Here is a 27,577-nt window from a genome sequence, read left to right as displayed (position 1 = left end):
ATATAAATAAATGTTTGAATAAATGCAGGAGAAGAAACAAATCTTCCTTACAGAAAAACTCCAAATAATATAGGCAGATATTCCTTCCTCAAAGACATGGAGCTTGAGTCCTGCCCTTCATCCCTAAAGGTAGGATAGACTTAGTTACTTGCTTCTACGGAGTAGAGTACAGAAAGGGGAGAATTTAACTTTATGTGGAGAAGCCTAGCACACTACCTCAACCAACTAATGAAGGTTAACCAAGTGATGACATCAGTGATGTCACATGGATATCATGATATGATGTGAAGAGAAAGAGCACTTCAACTCCGGTATTCTCTTCAAAACTCATAACCCATGTCTGATCATGAGAAAAACACCAGACAAATACAGATTGGGGAACATTCTACAGGATACCTGGCCAGTTCTCCTCTAGACTATCAATTTCACAAGGAAACAAGGAAAGACTGAGAAACTGTCACAGATCAGAAAAGACAGGGCAGACATGACAGTGAAATGTAGTGTGTTGGTCTGAGCTGGAATCTGGAAGAGAAAGAGGACATTAGTGCATAAACTGATAAAATTCAAATAACATCTGCAGTTGATTTAATAGTAATATACTACTGTCAGTTTCCCAGTTTTGACAAACTAATAATAATTTAAGAAGTTAACAATGGGGGAGGCTGGGTTTGAGCGCACAGGAGCTCTGTACTATCTTTGCAACTTTTCTATAAGTCTAAAAGGGTTCCAAAATAAAACAAATTTATACTTAAAAAATTTAAAAATTACTGTGGTTTCTGTCTCCTGATTGTACCATAAGTGATACAAGGAGCCAATCTAATTATCAAAGGAATTATTTTATGGATCCAATGTACACCATCAAATTGATACATAACAATAACCAAAGAGGAGGGGAGATGGAAATAGAATCCTTTGAAATTAGGCCATTTAAACTCTGCTAAGTAGCACGTTACTAGACAATAGATTTTGGTTCCAGAATTATCTGGTCAAGAATAAACAAAATGATACATTTCCTGATATTAGGCTGATTGCCACAGACAAAACCCAGATAGCAAGACCCATATTCTGGGTTCAGCTCAGAATATCATTTTTTACCTGCTTAAAAAGGCATCAGAAATGTTTTTCTCAGAACACCTTTAAACATTTCAGACATCTGTTCATGTTTATTTATGCTTTTGTTCATCATAAAGTCAAACATGAGTTGTAAAAATAAACTAAAAGTTGCCTCAGTATCATATTTCAGTGTTACAAGAACATCTGTTCTCAGAATTCTAGAGTCTCCATTAAACTCCAAAATAAAGCAACAGTTTATTTTCTAGAAGGTCCTAATCAGTTCTAGAGAGTCTGAAACCCATGTAGGCTTTTGTTTTGCTTACACAAACACTCTTCAGTCTGAGCCCTCAGCTCAAGGTAGTCTGCAGTTCTTAGGAGACAAAGTATGAATACAACTGAAGTTATTCTGTAGCTTTTTTGTCCTGGAATTAGTGGCAAACCACATAGTTTCAAATGACGAATATGCCCACTCTTCCCTATCCCACTAGTTTATAATAATGTTATTTTTCTTCAAGATGTCTAGGCACAACTGATTTTTAAACTGGAAAAGTTAATGAAAGCAACATCACATTTGAGGTCAGTCGGCCAGAAACATGGACATGAGCCAAATCCCACATCCCAAACATTTTGCCTCAATGGCGTGTGAACAAAATGCCCACTCTCCTCCTGATTTCCAACAGAAGCAAAACAAAACCCTGCAAGACAGTTTTTCCCTGGAATTGAGAAGCCTGTCAGGGGCAGAAAGACACACACACACACACACACACACACACACACACACACACTCCCAGTCACTGTTTAAGGTACAGTAAAAAGGCTCTTTCACACCAAGCGTTCTGTGCACAGACGGCACAAGGGCTTCCCCTGGAGATGCTGCTTCAAGGAGAGCCAAGAGATCACAAGTCCGAAACAAGTAGTCCTAGCAAGATAAATAATCTCCCCAATTCCAAAGTAAGCAAGTAAAAATTTTTAAAATCAGCTTATTGAAATAAGTCCATTCAGACTAATTTCAAAAAATTCCTTGATGGCAACGAAGAGAAATTTGTGCTGTCATGCGAACTTGCTAACTTTTTAAAACGATTGTTTCCTTTTTCTAAATGTAATGTTTCACGCATTACAATTTAGTTGCACTTTAATTCCTTCTCACGTTTCTCAAGGGGAAAAAAGAAGTATAAAGGAAAAGGAAGTGGATGCAATTACGTGCACAGCAACAAGTTAGCCAGAAGATTTTGGTTTAAACTGTGAAATTTAGAAAAGGAACTGTATTACATGACATTCCATGATATAATCTTTACGATAATGAATATGAAATGTTAGGTGTACACTGCTTTGAGTCCAAAATGCCATCATTTTAGAATTATAATTCTAACACAATGGAGACAAATGATACACTACGTTAGGAATTGATTTAACAAGTACCAAAATGTTCATGAATTTTCATTTATTACAGATAAGTCTCCCGAAAGTTATCTGAACAAGTACTCATTATTTGCATCTCAGAATTCAGAGACAAAAAAATATGTTAGCATCAATAATACCAATTTCACTTCTGAGTTAAAAACCAACAGGTGGTAAATTTTAACCACCAAGAAATTTTCTTGGAGAAATCAACAGGTAAAAACAGAAGTTAGGATACAATAGCTATGTTACCACAACTGCCTTACTGAAGTAAGGAGCCTAAATTGTGGACCCTACTCTAGAAAATGCATTCACATCCGCAGAAGTATGAGCTGTTGTATGATTGCGGAAATTTCCTTCTTTCCAAGAACTTTTCATTATACTTAATTAACAAATAATGTATATGTACATGTACAGATTTAAAAGAAACTGTATGACTGAGATGGACGTGGCATTCACACTACGCTCTGTGTAGGGATGAAGAGGGAAAGCATGACCCAGGGTCATCTGCAGACAAGGAGGCCCCTACAGCAAAAACATCCCGAGACGGACAACAGCAGGTGGAAACTTACCACTGGAGCAGTTGGTCCCTCCCCAGCCAGGCTCACACTGACAGGTGTTTGGAGCAATACAGCGACCGTGGACACATTTATCAGCACAGTGGGCTGTCAGAGAGAAAATCAATCAAATAAAGAAAGTTGGCACAAGAAAAAAAAAGCCAACAACACAGCTGTTGCACATCCAAGTCTCAAGTATCACTTAAAAACAACATGCATGCTTGATAATTTTCTTCAATCCATTCCTCAGCCCTCTTACAGTCTGCTGTAGGACCAAACAATTCCCCTTCTTATTTTAGTATCGCCAAATAAATCCCATCATTTCTACTATTCTATTCTACTTCATGCTAAATTAGAAAAGACGTTTCAAGGAAAATTGCCTAATTCACTCTTTAAAAAAATTATCAGTGAGTATCAAATATATCCTTTTTGTGTCAGAAGGAGCCTATGTGGAGAAACAAACCACAAAGCAGAATATCAGGGCCTCAGAGTGACAGAGTGGATGGGGAGTATTATGATTATGTATTATGATTTTTTTTACTAATACATTCACCAGAAACTGTAGTCACACTTCTTTGTGAACACGTTGTTCACAACTATGACACAGCAGAATTGCTTGCTCTTTTTCTGTTGAGGAGGATATTTGAAAAATGCCACCCAGGTCTTTGGAAAACAGTAAATCTCAATGCTCTTTCATTAGTAAATATCTCAGGTGTACTCTACCCTTGCAGACAAAGGGGCATCACTGCAAATGTGAGTGAATGGACAGTCTGATGATTTCCAAAATAGGCATTAAAATATGCTGTGCCAAATCTTAGCATTATCAACAACCTTATTACCATGCACATTGGTTAAACATTATTTAAAATATCTGGATATATGCATAATTGTGAGAACAACTTAAAGGGTTTGGGGTTCAGATATTCTAAAATTTTATTTAAGGGTGGTATGAGGTGCTATGTACTTTAGAGATGCATTTTATTAGTGCATGTCTTATTACAAAAGACTTACTGCCCAAATATATAAAACACCAATAAGTAAAATAAGTCTTATCTCCAGTAGCTCAAACTGGTAACATTTTTGTGGATGTAGAACCTTCAGGAATTTTTTCCTACATATTTTTCTCCTCAAAAAAATAGAACCATATTTTTCAATATGCTTTTCCACTTAATATAATGACAATAATATTTCCATGTCATTAGTATTAATATATGTGATTCATGCACTAAGGTGTATGTTTAATATGTGTGTGTATATATGTATATATACACATGTGCACACACACACAGTGCATAAATATTGCTGAACCATAAATGACTACTTCTAAGGTCTTGATCATAAGATTGAGACACGAAGATATATAAGAGTGGGCATTTTAGGTGAAGAGAAAGCAAAAGCAACAGGTAAAAAGAAAAACAAATGAAATAAGTTATGTTGGGGGCAGTGTTTGGGGCAATATCTTTGCAAGATAGAGAGAGAGACTCTGAAAACCAAATTAAGGTATTGGGACTTTATTCTGAGAATTCGCTAGGAATAGTTTAATGAAAAGTATACATTTGTTATAAGAAACCAACAGGGAGATGACACCACAATGAAATAAAGTGGCCATAAATTTTGGAAAATACAAGCTCTCTTGCTCTCATCAGAATAACTCTTTAGCACCTAGGCGATTTAGTGAGGAATACCAGGACTGGTGAGCTTGGGACTCTGGTCGAGGGTAGAATTTTCTGATACTAGAGTTTGAAGGAAGTGCTTAGCAACTTCATAATATTTGAGTCAATTACATATTTCAATGTAATTAAAAGCAGAACTTGCCTGTAACATATGAACACACTGGCCCTGCATTATTTTGATTTTTGCTGCCAAGTTAAGTCAATATGTGCCAACTTCAGGGTTCAGTGTCTCCTTCCACCTCTAGGTTTGTGTTTGAACTTGTAGATGTCATTCATTTGTAAGCACAAGGTACTGTTCTTTTGTTAAAATTTAGGTATGCACATACGTAAAGCCAGCAAACTACGATACTTGAGTGTGCAAAGTTCAACTAAATGCCACAGTAGGCTTGGGTCTAGCAGTGCAGGGTATGCTCTGGATGCTATCTCACACTGTGTTCAATGGCAGCATGGGTACAGGGGACTCTTCCACCAGTGAGAGCTCTGGCACCCACTGTAAATATGTCAAAACAAGAGGGTTTGCCTCCCACTTGTCTTAGGTACTGATGGCATCTATGTTTGCAACTATTACAGTGAACAGCCTTCAGACCCAAGTTTACCAATTATCCTTCTTCAACATAGTAAAGCTACTAAAATTCTGTTTGAATATTTCCAGAAGTTTTAAAAATTAGATACTCTTTGCCTTTAATGTGAAACAAGACTTCTTTGACACTGTGCATTTAAAACAAAACACAGAAATTGAATGTAGTGGCTGATGAAAGGAAGTATTCTCCATATTCTTGAATTTCAAACTTTTGTGTTTAACAGTGTAGTTCCCACGAATTAACTTCATACTAAAGAAATTTTATAAATGTTCATTTATATGGTAGATTTATATTAATAAAACTTAAATTGTTTTTTATCTTGGGCATCTATGTAAGATTTTATTGGACAAAATAATTAATATTATCATTTGAGAATTTGAAAACTTCTGGGTACTCAAAAAGCTGGATTCCATCAGAGCAACCTAGAGTTTTGTATTCATCTGGCAAGGAGCTGGCTATGAGGGGAGAATGTTTCCGGTATTCTATGGACAGGTCTCAATTCGCTGCTCTCCCTTTCTTCTCTATCCTTTCATTTTTTTCACCTTTTATCTTCATTTTCACTTTTTACCACTCAACTCATCTTTCTCTCCCACACACTACTTATTTGATATACACCACAGAAGGTGGAAATTAAAATTTGGTTTTAATTGTAGTTGTGTTGACTCTTAACTCCAGGGTGACACCAAATGAGTTCCGCCTGAATCAACTGGTAAGAAAGGTAAGATTGAGCAAGCCAGCCTAGCACTTTGCTCTAATATCAAGCTAGCACTTATTAGAATGGGTAAATAAATGCATAAGTTACGCATATGTTCCAGAGAACTAAGAATCAGAATTGCATTTGGTTGGATCCCATCCATTGTTTTTTTGTTGCTCTTATTTTGTTAACTCCAAAAAAGATAATAAGTAGATTTCTATGTGCAGAATCAAAGGAGACTTGCTTCAGAACACTTTGAGATTGCTCGATAATCACACAATGTTCTCATGTGTGATTCTCGATAGTGCAAACTTTGTGTTTTATGAAATGAATTCCAAGAAGTTCAGTCAATTATAATAATTTTTTTTAAATCCATGATGGTAATTTTAAAATATGGATTACATTTATGAAAACCTTGAGCTAACATTTGGCCAAAGTCTGAAACAAAATGTGGATGTGTCATTAGCAGAAAACAAATTTGCCTGTAAGTTAATTAGGAATTGGAAGAGGGAATCTGCTTCCCTAATGATTTATTTTTTCTTAATTAAAGCTAAAGCCAATGGAATCACCTCTGCACATTGATGCCTAAAGACAAATAATGATCTAAATGATGAGAAATATTGTTGGGATGGAGTCTAAAAGGAAAGAACACAAAATCCTACTTCTATGATGGAGAATCTTCACACATTAGACTCCATTATACAAGTGCCATCTCTGCTCCATGCCCTTTTCCACCATCTCTGGGCTCTCCACATCCAGCAACAAACCTCATCAAAGATGGAAAAGAGCAAAGGGAAGCAACAGAGGAGGACAGAGTAAGCTATAGACCTCTCTATATTCTCTAATGTGCTAACTCACCAAGGTGCAGAAACACTGACTATGGCACATGCATGACACAGACGCCCACTCCACCACCAAGAGATTAGCTGAGCTCAATTACTACCTTGGTCTTACCTCCCCCATTCAGCTTCAGATGTCACCTACTCTGGGTGTTGCTTCTATAACTAACATGCTCCACATGAAAAACCAATGTAGGCTAAAGACATTAATTGTTCATGTAGAAAACCCCAAAGTGAACTAGAAAAGAAAAAAAGGAACAGAGGTCCACTTAGCAAATGTTCAGTAGCTGAGATACAAAGAATAGGTACAAAGGAACCATTATAAGTGCGGCTGCCCCATGAATGGAAATAGATATTTTATTCCCTACCCATGTCCTTTCTTCTTACTTTTAAAAGGGCAATTAAAACCAGAATAACCCAAGCAAAGATAATCTATCTAATATGATTTCTTTTCTGCCCCCATCTTTAAGAAAATCATTAAATATCATATTCTGAGTCTGAATCTTTTTTAGAGGCCAGACATAAGCTGAATCTCAGCCTGCATTCAGTATGCTCCTTCAGACACAGCAAGCTGCACAGGGCAGCCAAGATATCTTTTCCCTCAAGAACTAGGAGGCAAGAGACACTGATGAGAAGAACAGGCCATGTCTTTGAAGCAAAAGCTGTGGACACTCTGTCTGCCTGATGGACAGGTGGGCACTGACATGATGACCCTGGAATCTTCTCTAATTAGGCTCCTGTTTCAGTCTTAGTTCCTAAATCCATTTAAATCCCATTACCAATGACATGGACCTCATTCCTTTTACTTGTAAATACTTGGCTTTAATACTGACAACCATTAACTATACTCAATAGTTTTTCTTCTGCCACATACAATTCCCTTTGGATTTTCACCTAGGGATGCCAAAAAAGTAAAAGGAGGAGTAGACAGACTAAAGACTTCTTTATAAACCAATTATATCTCTAAAGACAGTATATACCATTGTCTTAAAGAATATAATATATTTATTTAAATTAATATGGAAAATGTTTCCAGAATCAACATAGTTCTTGAAAACAACTCTCCAATAGAGACACAAACCTTCCAGCTAACCTATCTGTCCCCAGAAATTCCTTTTATGCTGATGTTATGAGCAAAGAGTGGAAGTCATAAATCTTATTTTCTCTCATTTATTCTGTGAGTTGCTACAGAGAAATATAGAGTTTTAGAGTTAAACGTGCCTTTACTGAGCATCATTCCTGCATTTTTCAGATGAGAAAATAGATCAGGAAAATGGGTACTTTCCCCAATATTCATAGTTGGTATTAAACCCAGGTCCCTGACTCCCAGTGGACCAAAATGTAAGATGGATTTTAATGGAAGTGAGAGGGAGCAGGGGTGAAAAGGATGATAGAGGGTGTTCTGGATCAGATACCAGGGCAGGTATACTAGATGGCCTGGAGTCAGAAGTCAAAAGATTCAAAGGAGGAAGAAGGAGAAAGAAGCAGAGAGTTGACTTCCAAGATAAACTTTATCTTCCCCACACTTTTGTCTGAGGACAATTACATGCAAAGTCCTTACAAAATCTAATTGCTACTACAAGTGCACAGGAACCATTTTGCTTTCATATTTCCAAACATTATATTGCATCCTACCCTATTATGTTTGTTTATAAAAAGGAAAGGTAATTCTCTTTTTCTTCTGTTTAGTATTTACTGATGCATTAGGTACATTGATAGGCAGTACTGTGTATACAAAGATGGCAGACTGGGAACTCTTAGTCTTCAAAGGAAATCTGATGTAGATCCATCAAACTCAATAAATGCAGAGTAGAATCCAGGGATAATAAGAGAAGTTTCAGAAAAATACTGTGAGAGCATACTGAATAATTCAATTTATTTGAAATATCCAAATGGACAGCACCATATGGATAGACAGGGTATCAGTTGTTTGTCTAGGGCTGTGGGTTAATATGGATTGATGGCTAATAGGTATAAGGGTTGTATTGAGATGATAAAAATATTCAAAACTTGATTGTGTGATGGCTGTACAACCTTGTGAATATACTAAAAATGGGTGAATTGTATACTCTAAATGGTTTAATTGTATGGTATGTGAATTACATCTCAATAAAACTGTTATAACAATACTGTGGAGACTGTGGAAGTAGTTAATTCTAACTGGGGTGAGATCAAGAGCATCTCATGAAAGAGAAAACATCTAAGCTGAAAAAGTGGGTATCTTTGAAATAATGTTGCAGGGAGGAGTGCCCCAAAACAGCTGCCTCACACATCTTTTTCCTTGCATCCCATCCCCAAAGTTGCATAACTTTTTGCTTAGGGTCAGGGGTTCTTACCCCACAGCCACCAGTGGTCCATATGTGTGATATCCATAGATGGCTATCAGTGGTGGAAAGAGCTTGAGAACGCTAGGAACCTAGACATTTGCACTTAGTAAATGTAATAATAATAATAATAATACAAAAACTCTGTATCTATAAGTCTTTTCTCTCCATTTCTTATAGGGTTTTCATGTCATTTCAGGGCAAGTACAAAGAGCTACCACTGGCAGTGTCTTTGGCAGACATTGCCAATTGTATACCCAATGTCTACTCTTCCTTCTATCCTTAACAGAATCTTACTTGTACCACAGCCAGCAGTGATGTCAGCAATAAACTACATTTATTGGCCCTCTTTCTAGATTGAAATGCCCATGTGGAAAACAGTGCCAAAAGACAGATTCAGTTGGTAAATGCAACTCCCCTTCTCTTTCTTCTTCCTGCTGCCTGGTGTGTGGACATCGCTGAATCTGCAAAGAGCACCAGGCAACTCTGAGGGAAGGACCAAGAGAATCATGGAACCCTTCACTCTGAATTCTTGGCATGGATAAATAAGTGCCATAAACCACCCACTTCCAGAATTATCATGACATGATGATCCTTATTATGTATATGTTTCTATTTTTCAGATCTCTATTTATTGCAGCAAAACATTATTTGTAACTAATACACTGCTTTTTTGAATGATCTTTCAGGTGAGTCGGTTACTAAATTAAATAAAAATAAACATTAGCAGAAAAATGGAAGACCCATCTATATAAGGAGGAGATACAAGAACTCAGAACTTGTGTCATAACATTTTAAGTAAAGGTGTCACGACCTAGTCCAAGTGGGATGGCCAAAAGATATGAGGGGAATTAGAAATCTGGCCATTAGATACATACCTCATTCTCTCCCTGAAGCATCATTTTGACTCAAATTACAATGTGAGAAGAGTTAACTGTGGATACTATAAACCCCAAAACAACCACAAAAACAATACAACTAAGATTTATAGCTAGTAAGCCAACAAAGAAGATAAAATAGAATTATAAAAAATATTCAACTTAAAATGAAAGTATAAAAGAGAAAAATGAGAACAAAAAACAGATGGGACAAGCAGAAATCAAATATAACTATATCAATAATCATATTAACCATAAGTGGTCTAATACGTAAATTAAAAGACAGAGATTAACAGATTGGATTAAAAGTGTAAGACCTAACTATATGCTGCTTACAAGTACAAGAAACACACATGATAAAAATGCAAATATTTTTAAAGTAAAGGTATGTTAAAAAACAACAACATACTAATGCTAATCAAAAGAAAGCTGGAGTAGCTATATTAATATCAAATGAAGATTTCAGAACAAAGACTATTTTTAGAGATAATGAATGTCACTTTATAATGACAATATGTTCAATCCATTATTAACGAAATAATAATCCCAACAATAATCCCAAACATTAAACATTATGCATGCAGTTTCAGAAACTGCAATGAGAAATAGATACAACTAAAGCAGGAGATTTGAATAACTAGTCTTAATAATTGATAGAACAATTAAAAAGAAAATAAGATATAGTAGATTTGAAACTAAAACCAACTTGATCTAATTAATATTTATAGTACACTCCACCCAATAACAGCAGAATATATTTCCTTTTCAAGAACATACAGAACAATAATCAAGTTAGATCATATTCTATGAAATAAAACAAATCTCAGCCAATTTTAAAAGATTCAGCGCATACAAAGCAGTTTTCTAATCATAAGGAAATTTAGTTAGAAATCGGTAACAGCAAGATATCTGGAAAATCCTTCCAAATATTTGGAACTAAATAACACACTTCTAAATAACTCAAAGTCAATAAAGAAATCAAAAGATATATTAATCAGAAGGTATTTTAAAGTAAATGAAAACAAAATGACAACGTGTCAAAATTATGAAATGCTGTTAAAGCAGCACATAGAGGAAATTTTGTAGCACCAAATGCCTGCATTATGAAAGAAGAAAAGTCTGAAATTATTTCAGTTTCCACCTTAAGAAACTAGAAAATAAAGATCAAATAAAACCCCCATGAAAGGGAGAGTAAAAGAAATAATAAAAATCAAAGCTAAAATCAATAAAATAAAAAACAGAAAAGCAAAAGAGAAAATTAACAAAAGTAAAACCTAATTCTGTGAGAAGATCAGCAAAATGGATCAACTTCTAACCATACTTATCAGGGAAAAAAAGAGAAGAGACACAAATTACCAGTATTAGAAATGAGAGAAGTGATACCACTATAAAATCTATAGATTTTTTAAAGGTAAATGTTAATAAAAACTTTATGCCAACAAATTTGATAACCTAGATGAAATGAAGAAACTACTAAAGCTTATTCAAGTAGAAATAAATAACCTGAATGGACTTATATATTTTGAAGCAATTAAATTATAGTTAAAAGCTTTCCTATTTTAAAAAACCTCCAATTCCAGATGGTTTCAATGATGAATTATACCAACCATTAAAAGAAGAAAAAATACCAATTCTAAAAAAACTTCTTCCAGAAAATTGAAGGCCAGAGACTACTTCCCAACTTCCCAACTGTGAGGTCAAAATTACCTTAACACTAAAACCAGAGACATTTGCAGTTAAAAAGAAACAAACAAACTACAAACGAATATCATGCACATAGGTGCAAAAATTCTAAACAAAATTTTAGTGAATTAAATGCAACAATATGCAAAAGGATTAAACTTTATGACCAGGTGAGTAGAGGTTTGTTCTTTCATATATACATATATATATAACTTAAGTAGACCTGAATGATAAAATAATCATATATATATATGAGATTATTTCAAAAGATGTCTGCATTTAGCAAACATTTAGAAAAGTATATTTATTCCTAACAAAAAATTTCTGCAAACTAGAAACAGAAGGGAGTTTCCTCAACCTGATAAAGGGCAAATATGAAAAACCTACTACTAACATAGTCAATGGTAAAAGAATGAAATGCTTTCCTCTAAGATTAACAACAGAACAAGGATTCTTGCTCTTACCATTTCTATTCAGCATTATACTGGGGGTTCCAGCAAGTATAATAAGGCAAGGAAAAGAAATAAAGCTTATATAGATTGGGAAGGAAGAATTAAAACTGCCTTAATTTATAGACTATGTAAATATATGTATTTATTTAGAAAATCTAATGGAATCTACAGAAAAACTACTTTAAAAAAGAGCATTAACAAGATTACAGATAAAAGTCAATATGCAAAACCTCAATTATATTTCTATATATTAGCAACAATCAGAAATTGAATAGCCATTTACAATAACATCAAAAAATATGAAATACTTAAGGACAAATCAAGTCAAAGATGTGAAGGACCTGTACACTAAAAACCAACAACATTGTTGAGAGAAAGTAAAGAAGAATTGAACAAAACTGTCAACCAATTTGATCTATTTGACATTTGTAGAACACTCTACCCAAGAACAGCACAATATACATATTATCTTGAATAGTGAGACAGCACTTGTTTGTGAGTCAGATGACTCTATTAATAAGATATCGATTCTCCTCCAATAGTTGTATAGATTCAAAGCAATACCAGACAAAATTTCCAGATTTTGACTATTTCAAATAAAGTATCTCTGACCACTTGTGTACAACTACCAAGTGGTTCAGCCATTCAACTCCAGGTATTACCCAAGAGAAATGAAAGCGTATGTATGCCCATACAAAGATGTGTACATAAGTTTTCAGAGAAGTTTTATGTGTAATTGTCAAAAACTGGAAAAAATCCAAATGTGCTAAGTACATGAAAGTATAAATTGTGGTATAGCCATACAATAGAATCCTACTCAGCAATAAAAAGGAATGAGCTAACAGTTCACAGGGCAATATGATAAATCTCAAAATGATTATGATGAGTGAAAGAAATCAGATATAAAATCAAGCATACTCTATGAGTCCACTTATATAAAGTCCACTTATATAAAGCTCTAGAAAATACAAAGTAATCTAGAGTGACAGAAAGCTGATCAATGGTTGCCTGAGCAGAGAGGGATGGATGGGAGAAATTAGAAAAGGGTATGAGGAAACATTAGTATGTGATGTATAGGTTCACTATCACGATTGAGGTGAGGGTTTAAGGATTGTGTACATATGTCAATATTTATCAAATTGTACACTTTAAAATGTGTAGCTTATTGTATGTCAATTTTACCTCCATAAAGCTGTTTAAACAACAACAACAAAAACACCCTAGAGTATGAGGAGAACTTTTAGAGAGAGGCAAAGAGCCCTCTCTCCATAGAGAAAAAAAAATCTGAGCTAACACTCAAATCCTCTGTGTACATACTATTCCATTTTACTAAGAGTCTGTCATCACTGGTGGGTAGAGCTCTTTAAATGCCTATGAAGGTATTAGCTTTAGACCCTCCCAGTAAATATTTATTTGGGGAACTGCTAATACTAAAAAATGACAATGCGATGTTCTACTAAGCTTTTCCTCTACAAAGTAATTGACTTCTACAGAAAAAAAAAATACAGCTTCTGTTGAAATAGTCTATTGTAATGGATCCCACACAAGGGATTGAAATACCATCTATGGAGCACATAATCCTATTCATTTATTTGAAAACAGAAAGAGTTTTTAGCTTAATTCCACACTTAGATAGGCATTATCTATTCTGGCCACAACTCTCACAGTGTGTCTCTATAGGTTGAATCAGATTTAAGTAACGTAAGTAACATGATCTTAATGGACTATAGCATCAAAATGTTAACCAGCACTGGAATAAATTCTAGTTTTCCTGAGTACAAATTCCTAACAACTGAACCTGCAACAGGTCTGATGATACAACTGCAAAATGATTCAATTTGAGAAGGATTTCAAAATCGTCAGCATATTGTTTAGGGAAGAAACCAGAAGGAAGGTACCTTCATTTGGGACAAATTATTTACCAGCTGGTCCTGCCGTGTCTATGTCTATGAGGAAAGCATGACAATTCTATGCACAGGAAGTGCCACCCCAGGCTCTTCTGTTTTTAGAATGGCATTTCTCTTGGCCTGACCACTCTCTATGGAGCCATGAAATTCTTTTACAAATATTCTTTCCCACAGCATGTTTTCCACCACATGGCATTTCCCCTGGTCTGCCCTATTTCATCTTGCTGTCACTTTGCTTCCGGTTATCCAATACATCTGAATCACATGTGAATAATAAAGGCCAGCCCTAGAGAAAGTTAAGAGGGCAATGGAAGTCATAATTAGAGTACCACTTTTCCCACTCAGTTTCTTTTGCCCCTTCTTCCTCCTTGGTGGTAGTCCCTGGACATTTCCTCTAGAACTCTGGTGCCCTCGTGTTCTTCCACTCTCTTTCCCTGTCTACACCAGCTTGAGAATAAAGGAAGTCCTCATGCCCACGGGTCAATGACTAATAACAACAGCGGAGATCATTTCCCTTGTCAGGAACCTTTGCATTTCGGTATGAAAGTCTTAATTCAAATGTATAAATCAAGCAGTTAGAATTTATTCAACAGGAAAAGGGTAGCAGTTTCAAGAGAAAGCTGGCAGCAGAACCTTTGCTATGAGAATGCCCCAAAACCAGGGAACACAAACTCAAATGCCTTCAGAGGCCACACGGATAAATTAGAGAACTATTACAAGTCAGGTCAGACCTGGGGAAACTCAGGGAGCACTTGCTCATCGAAACGGGGAGGCTTCTCTTCAGTTTCCTGTCTGTTGCCACATAGGAATATCAAGCCAGTGTTACCAACTGCCTGATTTTTCCATGGAAGATGTAAGTCTCAAGTTTTAAGTTAAAATTTTTTAAAATATAAAACTGCATGGGCCCTAAAACCCCTACCATTATGCATCAGATCATCCAGCCCCTGCTAAGTGATGGTCCTAAAAGAATACAAAATAAAGGGATTTTAAGTTCTTAGATGGGTCCCTTTTTTTTTTTTTTTTTTTTTTTTTTTTTTTTTTTTTTTTTTTTTTTTTTTGAGGCAGGGTCTTGCTCTGTCACCTAGCCTGGAGTGCAGTGGCACAATCTCAGCTCACTGTAACCTCTACCTCCCAGGCTGAAGTGATCCTCCCACCTCTGTCTCCCTTTTGTCTTCATTTCACTTTTTTGACTCTGTATCAGCTGCCAAATCTATCATTTATATAACTATTTTGATTATTTTCTTTCTTTCTACCCTATTAACTGATCATATAGCTATTCTGAATTTCACATCAGGAGCCACTTTTGGTGAACAACTGTTTGCCATAAAATACCTCTGCTGAGTTCAAAATTGGGGGGAGAGGTCCAGAAGAAGTTGTCCCCATCAATGAGGCAGTAAAATATGCATCTCCTCCATGCCATAGCAAAGGTAAGGAAGTATCTATTATAGCCTTACAGACTCAACTAAAACTTTCCCTTTCTTGAGTTGTTAAAACAGATTATATAATTGTCCTTAAAAGAAATTAAAGGTCCAAAGAGTCTCAAACAAATTATAAATATTTAAAATTACCCAGTCTATGTTTACAGAAAACAAAATCCCTCAAAGCAGTGTTTTCCAAGTAAGTAGATTCTGAGAACTATTTCTTCCATCACGTTCTTGGGGAAAGAAAAGGGAAGAGGGCAGAGGGAGTAAGAAATTCCATGGTCAAAGAAGTTTAAGACACGTCTTTACTGCAGGCATTCCCAGAGCCTTTAATAGGCTGAAGCAAATCTTCAAGAAAGGGGATCCAACATACTACATTTCCCAAACTAATTGGATAATGCAGCAGTGAATTCTACAGGATGAGTGTTCCATAGTTCACCCTAGAGGGATTCAACTACAGATAATGCCCAGGATCCAAGTTTCTGGAAACCTATTCTCCTCCCTGGATCAACAAGTAGGTTTCATTCATGGTGGCATGTTTCCTTTTATGTCCCTCAATTTCGTGCTAAGTACAATAAATTAACTTAGCTATTGTTTCTTAGCTTAAATCTCCATTACTTTGATGGCCATATCTTTAAACTTGTCATAACCACTTTTGTTCTTCCAACGTGGCCAGCTGGCCAGAGAGGCCCACCTTGAGCTAATGCTGCCTTCTGACACTTGAATCAAGAAGTCTGAGTTTCTCTGTCTTAACTCTCTTGGAGCTCTCTGATTTTCCTCTGGCCTTTTTTAGAATTAGTTATCAATTAAAAAAAAAATAGGTCTGGACCTTGGGATATTACTACAACTGAAGGAAAGAAGAATGTCAGTGCAGCATTGATTCTACCAGTGCATCAATCTCTCCCTCCTTTAGCATCTCTGTGTGTGGCCCAGATGGATGCACTAGGTTTACCACTGGATTATCTGTAAAAGCGCTGGCAGTCGCGATCCCAGACTAAAAACATGCAAGTTCTGTCACCACCTGGTCACGTCAATGTTTTGTGGTTGGTCACTTAGATCAAACTGTGTTTTTTCCATTATTTTTAAATTACTTCGCCCTGAAAAGATTTGAACTGTAGTACAATAAAAATTGCTTCTCAGTTCTTGGCTTTTATTTTAGCCATTTTCTATCCCTGCAAGGCGATTGCATAAATTATTAGGCTTGTAAAAATTCTACTTGTCCTGCAAAGACTGCAATTTCAGGAACTAATTTTCTAGAGATAAGGCAAGGATTTTTTCATTGTTTCCTTTTGACCCTATCTCCATAGGACTCTAAAGTCAGGCTTTCTCAAGCAAAAAAAAAAAAAAAAAAAAAAAAAAAAAAAAAGGCAGCAGACATGATCTCCTTCTGTTTAGATTGAGGCTATCTTGAATTTGTAGTGGGTTTTTAAAAAATTAAATTCTTAGTTTCTATTTATAAAATCCTAAACACTGAGCAAGCATTGTCAATCAGTGAAGCAACAAAGGTTTCTTGTGTTATTTATTAGATTTTCTATCTTCCCTACTAGCAGGGACCAACTACCCAAACTGGAAAGCAGAAGTTTAGGTTCCGATAGATGTGTGGGAAAATTGGAATTTCTGCTGGCACGGTATGTGGACAAAAGGCCTTCCCCTGTATTTACTGGTAGGTTCCTCTGAACCACGTCGGACTCCATAGCAACAGAGTACAGGGTCCCTATGGAAACAGGAAAAAATCCACTGCCAGTAGCAGGGAGGGCATCATGGGTGGGTATATTTGGGCACATACCATCTGATTGTTGTCAGTCAGGCTCTCTTTGACTAGCTTAACAGGATTGTCTCACTTTTATCTCTACTCAAAAGGATCTGCTTAAATGAATCAAAAGACTAAGGTTTTTTTGTTTTGTCTTGTTTTTAATATTTGACAAGATCACAACTTTATCATTAAACAAGCCTGCGAGAATCAAACAAGTCCAAAACCAAAGGGTCTGTCTGCCTCGAACTTCAATAAGAGGTACTCCTCCTTTCCTGAAGCTCTCCTTTTGCTTCCCTAAATCCACCCAAGGAGCCTAGCTCCCCCTAAACAGACCTCTGCCAAAGGCTAACTCTTCCCACCCCAAAACAAGGCATCTTCCCTGCACTGCAGCTCCTCTCAGCCTGAAGAATCTGGGCCCTAAACTTTTCAACAGGAAAAGACCAAAATGATACAAAGCCAGGATAAATAATTAAACGTGTCCTCACATAATTATAAGGTAGGGAAAGAAACTATCTTCAGTTCAGCTCTTCCCAGAAGCCGTGCCCAATTTGCTCAAGCCTGCCAATCCCTCTCCTACTCAGACCCCCCTGTGGCTGACACTGAGGTAAAACATAGCCATTGAAAATCCTTTCCCATCCCCAACACAAAACTGTTGACAATATGATCCCGACTTAAGCATGTCAAATATTCCAGCTCACAAAGGAAGCTAATTTTTTTCTGGGGACAATAGCAAGAACAGTAAATATAACTTCCCACTTAAATGACAGAGGTAGGTACAACAGGAGCCTTTGGCCAGGCGTATGATTCAGGAGCCTCAGTTGATATCTCCATGATTCCAGAATGCCACAGGGTACTCTGCAGTCAAATACAGGGATGGCAAATGAGGCGCACTCGGGCCACCCACTGCCACTCCAATCCCGTGGCAGAAATCACTAGTGAGTCACTCTGCTCTTTCTCTCTTAGCCCAGACACAGCCTCAGAATCCTTCTAAACACAATGTTCCAGGCAGCCACTTTCAAGAGATGGCACTCCCTTTCCCAGAAGAAAGCTTTTTGTTAATTCCAGTCTAAAATAACATAATATTCCAATATTTAAAAAGAAGAAATAAAGAAAAACGTATTAAATGGCAAACAGTTAATGTGACCGACTCACAAAGTGCCACCTGTGTGGCATATCTGTCTCCTGGAAGGAAAAGTGTCCTAGGTTAGTGAGCTGCAGGTGTTTTTAAGCCCTCGCCTCAAAATTTGGGCTTAAAACCCATTGTTTTCTGAAGCATGACATTTAAACAAGAGTAAAGTTCATCTACAGAACTATTTTTCATATAAACACCAACTACAGTTCCAGCTCCTTATTTGCCCACAGCCGGTTCAGTTTTACATAAAGTTGGCCAAGTTAAAAATCAGCTGTGAATATTCATTCACTGCTCTGGTAATCAATTGTCACACTCCTTTCTGTTAAGAACAGGAAATCATATACAGTTCAGTGTGTGGGAGTTAAGGCTTCTTATTTACGGTTCCGAAGTTCTCTTAACCAGTGCCAACAACAGGCAGGACACATCCATGGGAACTGATCTCTCACCATCAGAGCTGGTCTGCCAGGCAATAAAGTGGGTTACCCAGTCCCCAGACCTCTTCCTTCTGTCCTTCTTACAAGCCACACTTGCCTGGACGCCCCCATTAGAACTTGAACTTGGAGTTAGCATTTGACCTTCTCCATCTAACAAAAACAGAGCTAGCAGACTTAAGTCTACACCAAAGAAAACAATCATCAGAACAGTCCCTTCCTTTACAGCAGCATCCAGCAGGAGAAGACAAGACATGTGGGGCAAAGAGAATGGGAGCTGGACTGGAGAAGGGACCCCTGGCCATCTCCTTTGTCCATTCATGATTCTGCTGTAAGCGGCCCTGCTTACAATGATCCGCTTTCTCTGCCATCAGTGGAGATGAAGCCAAGAACATCCGATTGAGAATGTATGGCCAGCCTTCTCTCTGGATTAACCAATCCTTCCCACAGAGGGTAGCTGCCAACTTCCCACTCTGCTTCTCTCTTTTGCTGCTTTTCCAAGTCCCATGTCACCAAATCTATAAGCAGTCCCCAACGTGCTAAGAGGTCGGGTTTCAAAGATGTGTTTGGAAACCAGTTGTGTGAATTTTCTTGGAGTTATAATGTTGCAAATAATGGTTAGGACCCTAGGGCAACCTCAACCTCGATAGTTGTTCATTTATTCCAGCATGTTCCTGAATGAACTACAGTACTGTGGGGATCACAAGTCTCTCTCCTTTCCATAGGTCAAGTCATTCGCATATCAGTTTCGGCTGCCAAGAGCCTACCTCACTGCCAGAAATCTGAGATTGTTCCTCTATCCACAATGCTCATGGGAGAAGTAGGTAGTAGAAGAAGACAAGAAACTGCCCTGGCTCTAGATCATCCCTGCAAATAGCAAACAGTTGAGGTCTTGGGAAAGGAGGCCTAATGGAACTGTGGGATGAGGAGAGAACGAGCATCCGTGATGTTGATGAGGGCAAGAGCTAAGAAGGGCCTGGGTCTCCTGCTGCTGCTGGGCACATCCATGGGAACTGATCTCTCTGGGGCATGTTTTAAAGTCTCTCTCTCAAATTGTCTTCTTTAGCACCCCCAAATCAGTCTGTTTCTCTTTCATTTGCCACTGTCCCCTATTGCTTCTATTCAGTGTTCTTATGGTTCTCTGCAGAACAAGGCAGTCTCACTGTATCTCCCTGGTCCTGGCCCTAAAGCCAAACACAAATGGTAAATAAACACTTTTTTTTTTTGAGACAGAGTCTCACTCTGTCACCTAGGCTGGAGTGCAATGGCACGATCTCGGCTCCGGCTCACTGCAACCTCCACCTCCTGGGTTCAAGCGATTCTCCTATGTCAGCCTCCCAAATAACTGAGATTACAGATGTGCGGCCCAGCTAATTTTTGTATTTTTAGTAAAGATGAGGTTTCGTCATGTTGGCCAGGCTGGTCTCGAACTCCTGACCTCAGGTGATCTGCCTGCCTTGGCCTCCCAAAATGCTAGGATTACAGGAGTGAGCCACCATGCCCGGCCATAAACATAAGTTTTTAAAGTGAACAGCATTATTAATAATTAGGAAATGCAAAATAAAGCTAGGTACGTTTTTTCACCCAAAAGGTTGAAAGCAATAATAATACCTAGGTCAGCAGAAATGTAAGGAAATGGGCACCTTCACACACTACTGGTGGGCATGTAAGTTGTTACAACCTGTCTGGACAGCAATTTGGCAATGTGCCTCAAACTGCATTACAATGTGGCTTATCCCTGTCTCCCAATATCCATTTTCCCCTTCCCACAGAAATAAATATATATTTACATATATTTTTACTGGGCCTTTGCCCACACAGGCTAGAGATGCATTTGCAGCTCGGTGAGACCAAGTGACCAGTGGGATGTAAAAGGAACATGATCACTTCTAGGAATCCTCCTTGGGAAACAGTTGACATTGCCATTTGCCTCTTTCTCCCACCTATTCTGTCTGTTGATGATGTGTGGAGGTCAATAATGGTACATGGAAATGAAGACCATACCTTTGTAAATGTTAAAACAATATCCCACTGCACTTTGCAAGTCTCATGGCTCTGTTTGGAAGTGAAATCACGACCTCTAAGGCATCTTGTTCACTCTCTTCCACCTTGCCTTTGGGCTCATTCCACGAGTAGTTACAGGAGTGGCAGAATAAAGATGCCCTTGTAGCTTGGTGAGAGCATGTGACAAAGAGATGGTGGAGCAGAAAGGTAAAACCTGCTTGGGTCCCCTGCTGGCTTGCCTACTTCTCACCCCATAGCCAAATCTAATTCTAAATGATACAGGATGCATACCTCTCATTCCAGAAATTCCACTTAAAATAATTTATTGTACGAATTACTCACACATGCAAAGGGATAAATAAAATGATGCTCCCTGTAGCTGCAAAATTATGTGTGCCTAACATTAGTATATATTAGTATGGTAAAATTCAATTATAACATTATTATTTAGATGTAATTTTATAGACTAGAAAATATGTCTACAATATAATACAAATGAACAATACAGCTTACAAAAAATATGCATGGCATAACCTACAAATTTGTATTGAATTCAAAGTAATGGAAATATATCTGAAAAGACACAAACCAAAAATGGCAGGACTATGAATGATTTATTTTCTCTTTTTGCTTATCTGTTTTCCAGTTTTTTACACAGATTTAAAAAAATAGCTTCACTATGAAAAATAATTTTAGGTAATTAAAAATATATACAACAAAAAACCCAATTTTACTCTTTTAGTTATTTTTTAAAGTACAATTAAATGATTGCTGACTATAATCACCATATTGTGCTATCAAACACTAGATCTTACTCATTCTATTTTTTCTACCCATTAACCATCCCCATTTTCCCCCTACCCCCCACCTCCACTATCCTTCCCAGCCTCTGATAATCGTCATTCTACTCTCTACCTCCATGAGTATAATTGAATTGTTTGTAACACAAAGAATAAGTGCTTGAGGTGATAGATACCCCATTCACCCTGATGTGATTATTACATATTGTATGCCTGTATCAAAATTTCCCATACACTCCATAAATATATACACCTACTATGTATCCACAAAAACTACAACTTCAAATTTTTTTTAAAAAATCAATGAAAAAATATATATATACGCAACAAATTTATGTCTTTTCTGAAGTGGCCTAGGTCTTTTACTTCTGATAAACAGAGTAGCACAGTTGAGAAGAGAAGGGCCCAAGGGTCTTTCCCTTCCTTCTGCAGTCTATTTCATTCCTACTCTTTAGCACAGACTGAGCCCTGAAGAACATCAAGAGTGGTTTACTCATCCTTCAGTCTTCGGTGTGCCGATGCTTAGAAAGGAGGAGAGAAGAAGGGGAAAAAATGGAGAGACAAAAGGAGGAAGAGAACCAAAGGAGGAAGGAAAAAGGAATGGAGGGCAGGAAGAGGCAGGGAGAACAGAAGGAAGAAAGTGAAGTGGCGGAGCAAGATGGCCGAATAGGAACAGCTCCAGTCTCCAACTCCCAGCACGAGCGACACAGAAGACCGGTGATTTCTGCATTTTCAACTGAGGTACTGGGTTCATCTCACTGGGGAGTGCCGGACGATCGGTGCTGATCAGCTGCTGCAGCCCGACCAGCGAGAGCTGAAGCAGGGCGAGGCATTGCCTCACCTGAGAAGCGCAAGGGGGAAGGGAATCCCTTTTCCTAGCCAGGGGAACTGAGACACACAACACCTGGAAAATCGGGTAACTCCCACCCCAATACTGCGCTTTAAGCAAACAGGCACACCAGGAGATCATATCCCACACCTGGCCGGGAGGGTCCCACACCCACGGAGCCTCCCTCATTGCTAGCACAGCAGTCTGTGATCTACCTGCAAGGCAGCAGCGAGGCTGGGGGAGGGGCGCCCGCCATTGCTGAGGCTTAAGTAGGTAAACAAAGCTGCTGGGAAGCTCGAACTGGGTGGAGCTCACAGCAGCTCAAGGAAACCTGCCTGTCTCTGTAGACTCCACCTCTGGGGACAGGGCACAGTAAACAATAACAAACTCAGCCGAAACCTCTGCAGACGCAAAAGACTCTGTCTGACAACTTTGAAGAGAGCAGTGGATCTCCCAACACGGAGGTTGAGATCTGAGAAGGGACAGACTCCCTGCTCAAGTGGGTCCCTGACCCCTGAGTAGCCTAACTGGGAGACATCCCCCAATAGGGACAGTCTGACACACCACACCTCACAGGGTGGAGTACACCCCTGAGAGGAAGCTTCCAAAGCAAGAATCAGACAGGTACACTCGCTGTTCAGAAATATTCTATCTTCTGCAGCCTCTGCTGCTGATACCCAGGCAAACAGGGTCTGGAGTGGACCTCAAGCAATCTCCAACAGACCTACAGCTGAGGGTCCTGACTGTTAGAAGGAAAACTATCAAACAGGAAGGACACCTACACCAAAACCCCATCAGTACATCACCATCATCAAAGACCAGAGGCAGATAAAACCACAAAGATGGGGAAAAAGCAGGGCAGAAAAGCTGGAAATTCAAAAAATAAGAGCGCATCTCCCCCGGCAAAGGAGCGCAGCTCATCGCCAGCAACGGATCAAAGCTGGACGGAGAATGACTTTGACGAGATGAGAGAAGAAGGCTTCAGTCCATCAAATTTCTCAGAGCTGAAGGAGGAATTACGTACCCAGCGCAAAGAAACTAAAAATCTTGAAAAAAAAGTGGAAGAATTGATGGCTAGAGTAATTAATGCAGAGAAGTTCATAAACGAAATGAAAGAGATGAAAACCATGACACGAGAAATACATGACAAATGCACAAGCTTCAGTAACCGACTCGATCAACTGGAAGAAAGAGTATCTGCGATTGAGGATCAAATGAATGAAATGAAGCGAGAAGAGAAACCAAAAGAAGAAAAAGAAATGAACAAAGCCTGCAAGAAGTATGGGATTATGTAAAAAGACCAAATCTACGTCTGATTGGGGTGCCTGAAAGTGAGGGGGAAAATGGAACCAAGTTGGAAAACACTCTTCAGGATATCATCCAGGAGAACTTCCCCAACCTAGTAGGGCAGGCCAACATTCAAATCCAGGAAATACAGAGAACGCCACAAAGATACTCCTCGAGAAGAGCAACTCCAAGACACATAATTGCCAGATTCACCAAAGTTGAAATGAAGGAAAAATTCTTAAGGGCAGCCAGAGAGAAAGGTCGGGTTACCCACAAAGGGAAGCCCATCAGACTAACAGCAGATCTCTCGGCAGAAACTCTCCAAGCCAGAAGAGAGTGGGGGCCAATAGTCAACATTCTTAAAGAAAAGAATTTTAAACCCAGAATTTCATATCCAGCCAAACTAAGTTTCATAAGTGAAGGAGAAATAAAATCCTTTACAGATAAGCAAATGCTTAGAGATTTTGTCACCACTAGGCCTGCCTTACAAGAGACCCGGAAGGAAGCACTCAACATGGAAAGGAACAACCGGTACCAGCCATTGCAAAAACATGCCAAAATGTAAAGACCATCGAGGCTAGGAAGAAACTGCATCAACTAACGAGCAAAATAACCAGTTAATATCATAATGGCAGGATCAAGTTCACACATAACAATCTTAACCTTAAATGTAAATGGACTAAATGCTCCAATTAAAAGACACAGACTGGCAAACTGGATGAAGAGTCAAGACCCATCAGTCTGCTGTATTCAGGAGACCCATCTCACACGCAGAGACATACATAGGCTCAAAATAAAGGGATGGAGGAAGATTTACCAAGCAAATGGAGAACAAAAAAAAGCGGGGGTTGCAATACTAGTCTCTGATAAAACAGACTTTAAACCATCAAAGATCAAAAGAGACAAAGAAGGCCATTACATAATGGTAAAGGGATCAATTCAACAGGAAGAGCTAACTATCCTAAATATATATGCACCCAATACAGGAGCACCCAGATTCATAAAGCAAGTCCTTAGAGACTTACAAAGAGACTTAGACTCCCATACAATAATAATGGGAGACTTCAACACTCCACTGTCAACATTAGACAGATCAACGAGACAGAAAGTTAACAAGGATATCCAGGAATTGAACTCATCTCTGCAGCAAGAAGACCTAATAGACATCTATAGAACTCTCCACCCCAAATCAACAGAATATACATTCTTCTCAGCACCACATCGTACTTACTCCAAAATTGACCACGTAATTGGAAGTAAAGCACTCCTCGGCAAATGTACAAGAACAGAAATTATAACAAACTGTCTCTCAGACCACAGTGCTATCAAACTAGAACTCAGGACTAAGAAACTCAATCAAAACCGCTCAACTACATGGAAACTGAACAACCTGCTCCTGAATGACTACTGGGTACATAACAAAATGAAGGCAGAAATAAAGATGTTCTTTGAAACCAATGAGAACAAAGATACAACATACCAGAATCTCTGGGACACATTTAAAGCAGTGTGTAGAGGGAAATTTATAGCACTAAATGCCCACAAGAGAAAGCAGGAAAGATCTAAAATTGACACTCTAACATCGCAATTAAAAGAACTAGAGAAGCAAGAGCAAACACATTCGAAAGCTAGCAGAAGGCAAGAAATAACTAAGATCAGAGCAGAACTGAAGGAGATAGAGACACAAAAAACCCTCCAAAAAATCAATGAATCCAGGAGTTGGTTTTTTAAAAAGATCAACAAAATTGGCAGACCACTAGCAAGACTAATAAAGAAGAAAAGAGAGAAGAATCAAATTGACGCAATTAAAAATGATAAAGGGGATATCACCACCGACCCCACAGAAATACAAACTACCATCAGAGAATACTATAAACACCTCTATGCAAATAAACTGGAAAATCCAGAAGAAATGGATAATTTCCTGGACACTTACACTCTTCCAAGACTAAACCAGGAAGAAGTTGAATCCCTGAATAGACCAATAGCAGGCTCTGAAATTGAGGCAATAATTAATAGCCTACCAACCAAAAAAAGTCCAGGACCAGATGGATTCACAGCTGAATTCTACCAGAGGTACAAGGAGGAGTTGCTACCATTCCTTCTGAAACTATTCCAATCAATAGAAAAAGAGGGAATCCTCCCTAACTCATTTTATGAGGCCAACATCATCCTGATACCAAAGCCTGGCAGAGACACAACAAAAAAAGAGAATTTTAGACCAATATCCCTGATGAACATCGATGCAAAAATCCTCAATAAAATACTAGCAAACCGGATTCAGCAACACATCAAAAAGCTTATCCACCATGATCAAGTGGGCTTCATCCCTGGGATGCAAGGCTGGTTCAACATTCGCAAATCAATAAACATAATCCAGCATATAAACAGAACCAAAGACAAGAACCACATGATTATCTCAATAGATGCAGAAAAGGCTTTTGACAAAATTCAACAGCCCTTCATGCTAAAAACGCTCAATAAATTCGGTATTGATGGAACGTACCTCAAAATAATAAGAGCTATTTATGACAAACCCACAGCCAATATCATACTGAATGGGCAAAAACTGGAAACATTCCCTTTGAAAACTGGCACAAGACAGGGATGCCCTCTCTCACCACTCCTATTCAACATAGTGTTGGAAGTTCTGGCTAGGGCAATTAGGCAAGAGAAAGAAATCAAGGGTATTCAGTTAGGAAAAGAAGAAGTCAAATTGTCCCTGTTTGCAGATGACATGATTGTATATTTAAAAAACCCTATTGTCTCAGCCCAAAATCTCCTTAAGCTGATAAGCAACTTCAGCAAAGTCTCAGGATACAAAATTAATGTGCAAAAATCACAAGCATTCTTATACACCAGTAACAGACAAACAGAGAGCCAAATCAGGAATGAACTTCCATTCACAATTGCTTCAAAGAGAATAAAATACCTAGGAATCCAACTTACAAAGGATGTAAAGGACCTCTTCAAGGAGAACTACAAACCACTGCTCAGTGAAATAAAAGAGGACACAAACAAATGGAAGAAAATACCATGCTCATGGATAGGAAGAATCAATATCGTGAAAATGGCCATACTGCCCAAGGTAATTTATAGATTCAATGCCATCCCCATCAAGCTACCAATGAGTTTCTTCACAGAATTGGAAAAAACTGCTTTAAAGTTCATATGGAACCAAAAAAGAGCCCGCATCTCCAAGACAATCCTAAGTCAAAAGAACAAAGCTGGAGGCATCACGCTACCTGACTTCAAACTATACTACAAGGCTACAGTAACCAAAACAGCATGGTACTGGTACCAAAACAGAGATATAGACCAATGGAACAGAACAGAGTCCTCAGAAATAATACCACACATCTACAGCCATCTGATCTTTGACAAACCTGAGAGAAACAAGAAATGGGGAAAGGATTCCCTATTTAATAAATGGTGCTGGGAAAATTGGCTAGCCATAAGTAGAAAGCTGAAACTGGATCTTTCCTTACTCCTTATACGAAAATTAATTCAAGATGGATTAGAGACTTAAATGTGAGACCTAATACCATAAAAATCCTAGAGGAAAACCTAGGTAGTACCATTCAGGACATAGGCATGGGCAAAGACTTCATGTCTAAAACACCAAAAGCAATGGCAGCAAAAGCCAAAATTGACAAATGGGATCTCATTAAACTAAAGAGCTTCTGCACAGCAAAAGAAACTACCATCAGAGTGAACAGGCAACCTACAGAATGGGAGAAAAGTTTTGCAATCTACTCGTCTGACAAAGGGCTAATATCCAGAACCTACAAAGAACTCAAACAAATTTACGAGAAAAAAACAAACAACCCCATCAAAAAGTGGGCAAAGGATATGAACAGACAGTTCTCAAAAGAAGACAT

At 38.1% G+C, this 27,577-nt stretch overlaps 1 protein-coding gene across 6 annotated transcripts in view; it reads right to left on the bottom strand.

Moving 5' to 3' along the window:
* The window catches only part of MEGF10 (multiple EGF like domains 10), a 404,496-nt gene that overhangs the window by 89,244 nt on the left and 287,675 nt on the right, over positions 1-27,577 (bottom strand). For all 6 annotated transcript variants that reach the window (XM_045394871.3, XM_065546702.2, XM_073994145.1 and 3 more), the window contains one exon: positions 3,024-3,116. In XM_045394871.3, coding sequence (XP_045250806.2) covers positions 3,024-3,116 — 93 coding nt within the window. The remainder of the gene's footprint in view (positions 1-3,023; positions 3,117-27,577) is intronic.

This window comes from Macaca fascicularis, chromosome 6 (assembly GCF_037993035.2).
Source record: "Macaca fascicularis isolate 582-1 chromosome 6, T2T-MFA8v1.1".
NCBI classification, from domain to species: domain Eukaryota; kingdom Metazoa; phylum Chordata; class Mammalia; order Primates; family Cercopithecidae; genus Macaca; species Macaca fascicularis.
The sequence above is the reverse complement of the archived record's forward strand: the minus strand, read 5'-3'. Positions and strand labels throughout refer to the sequence as shown.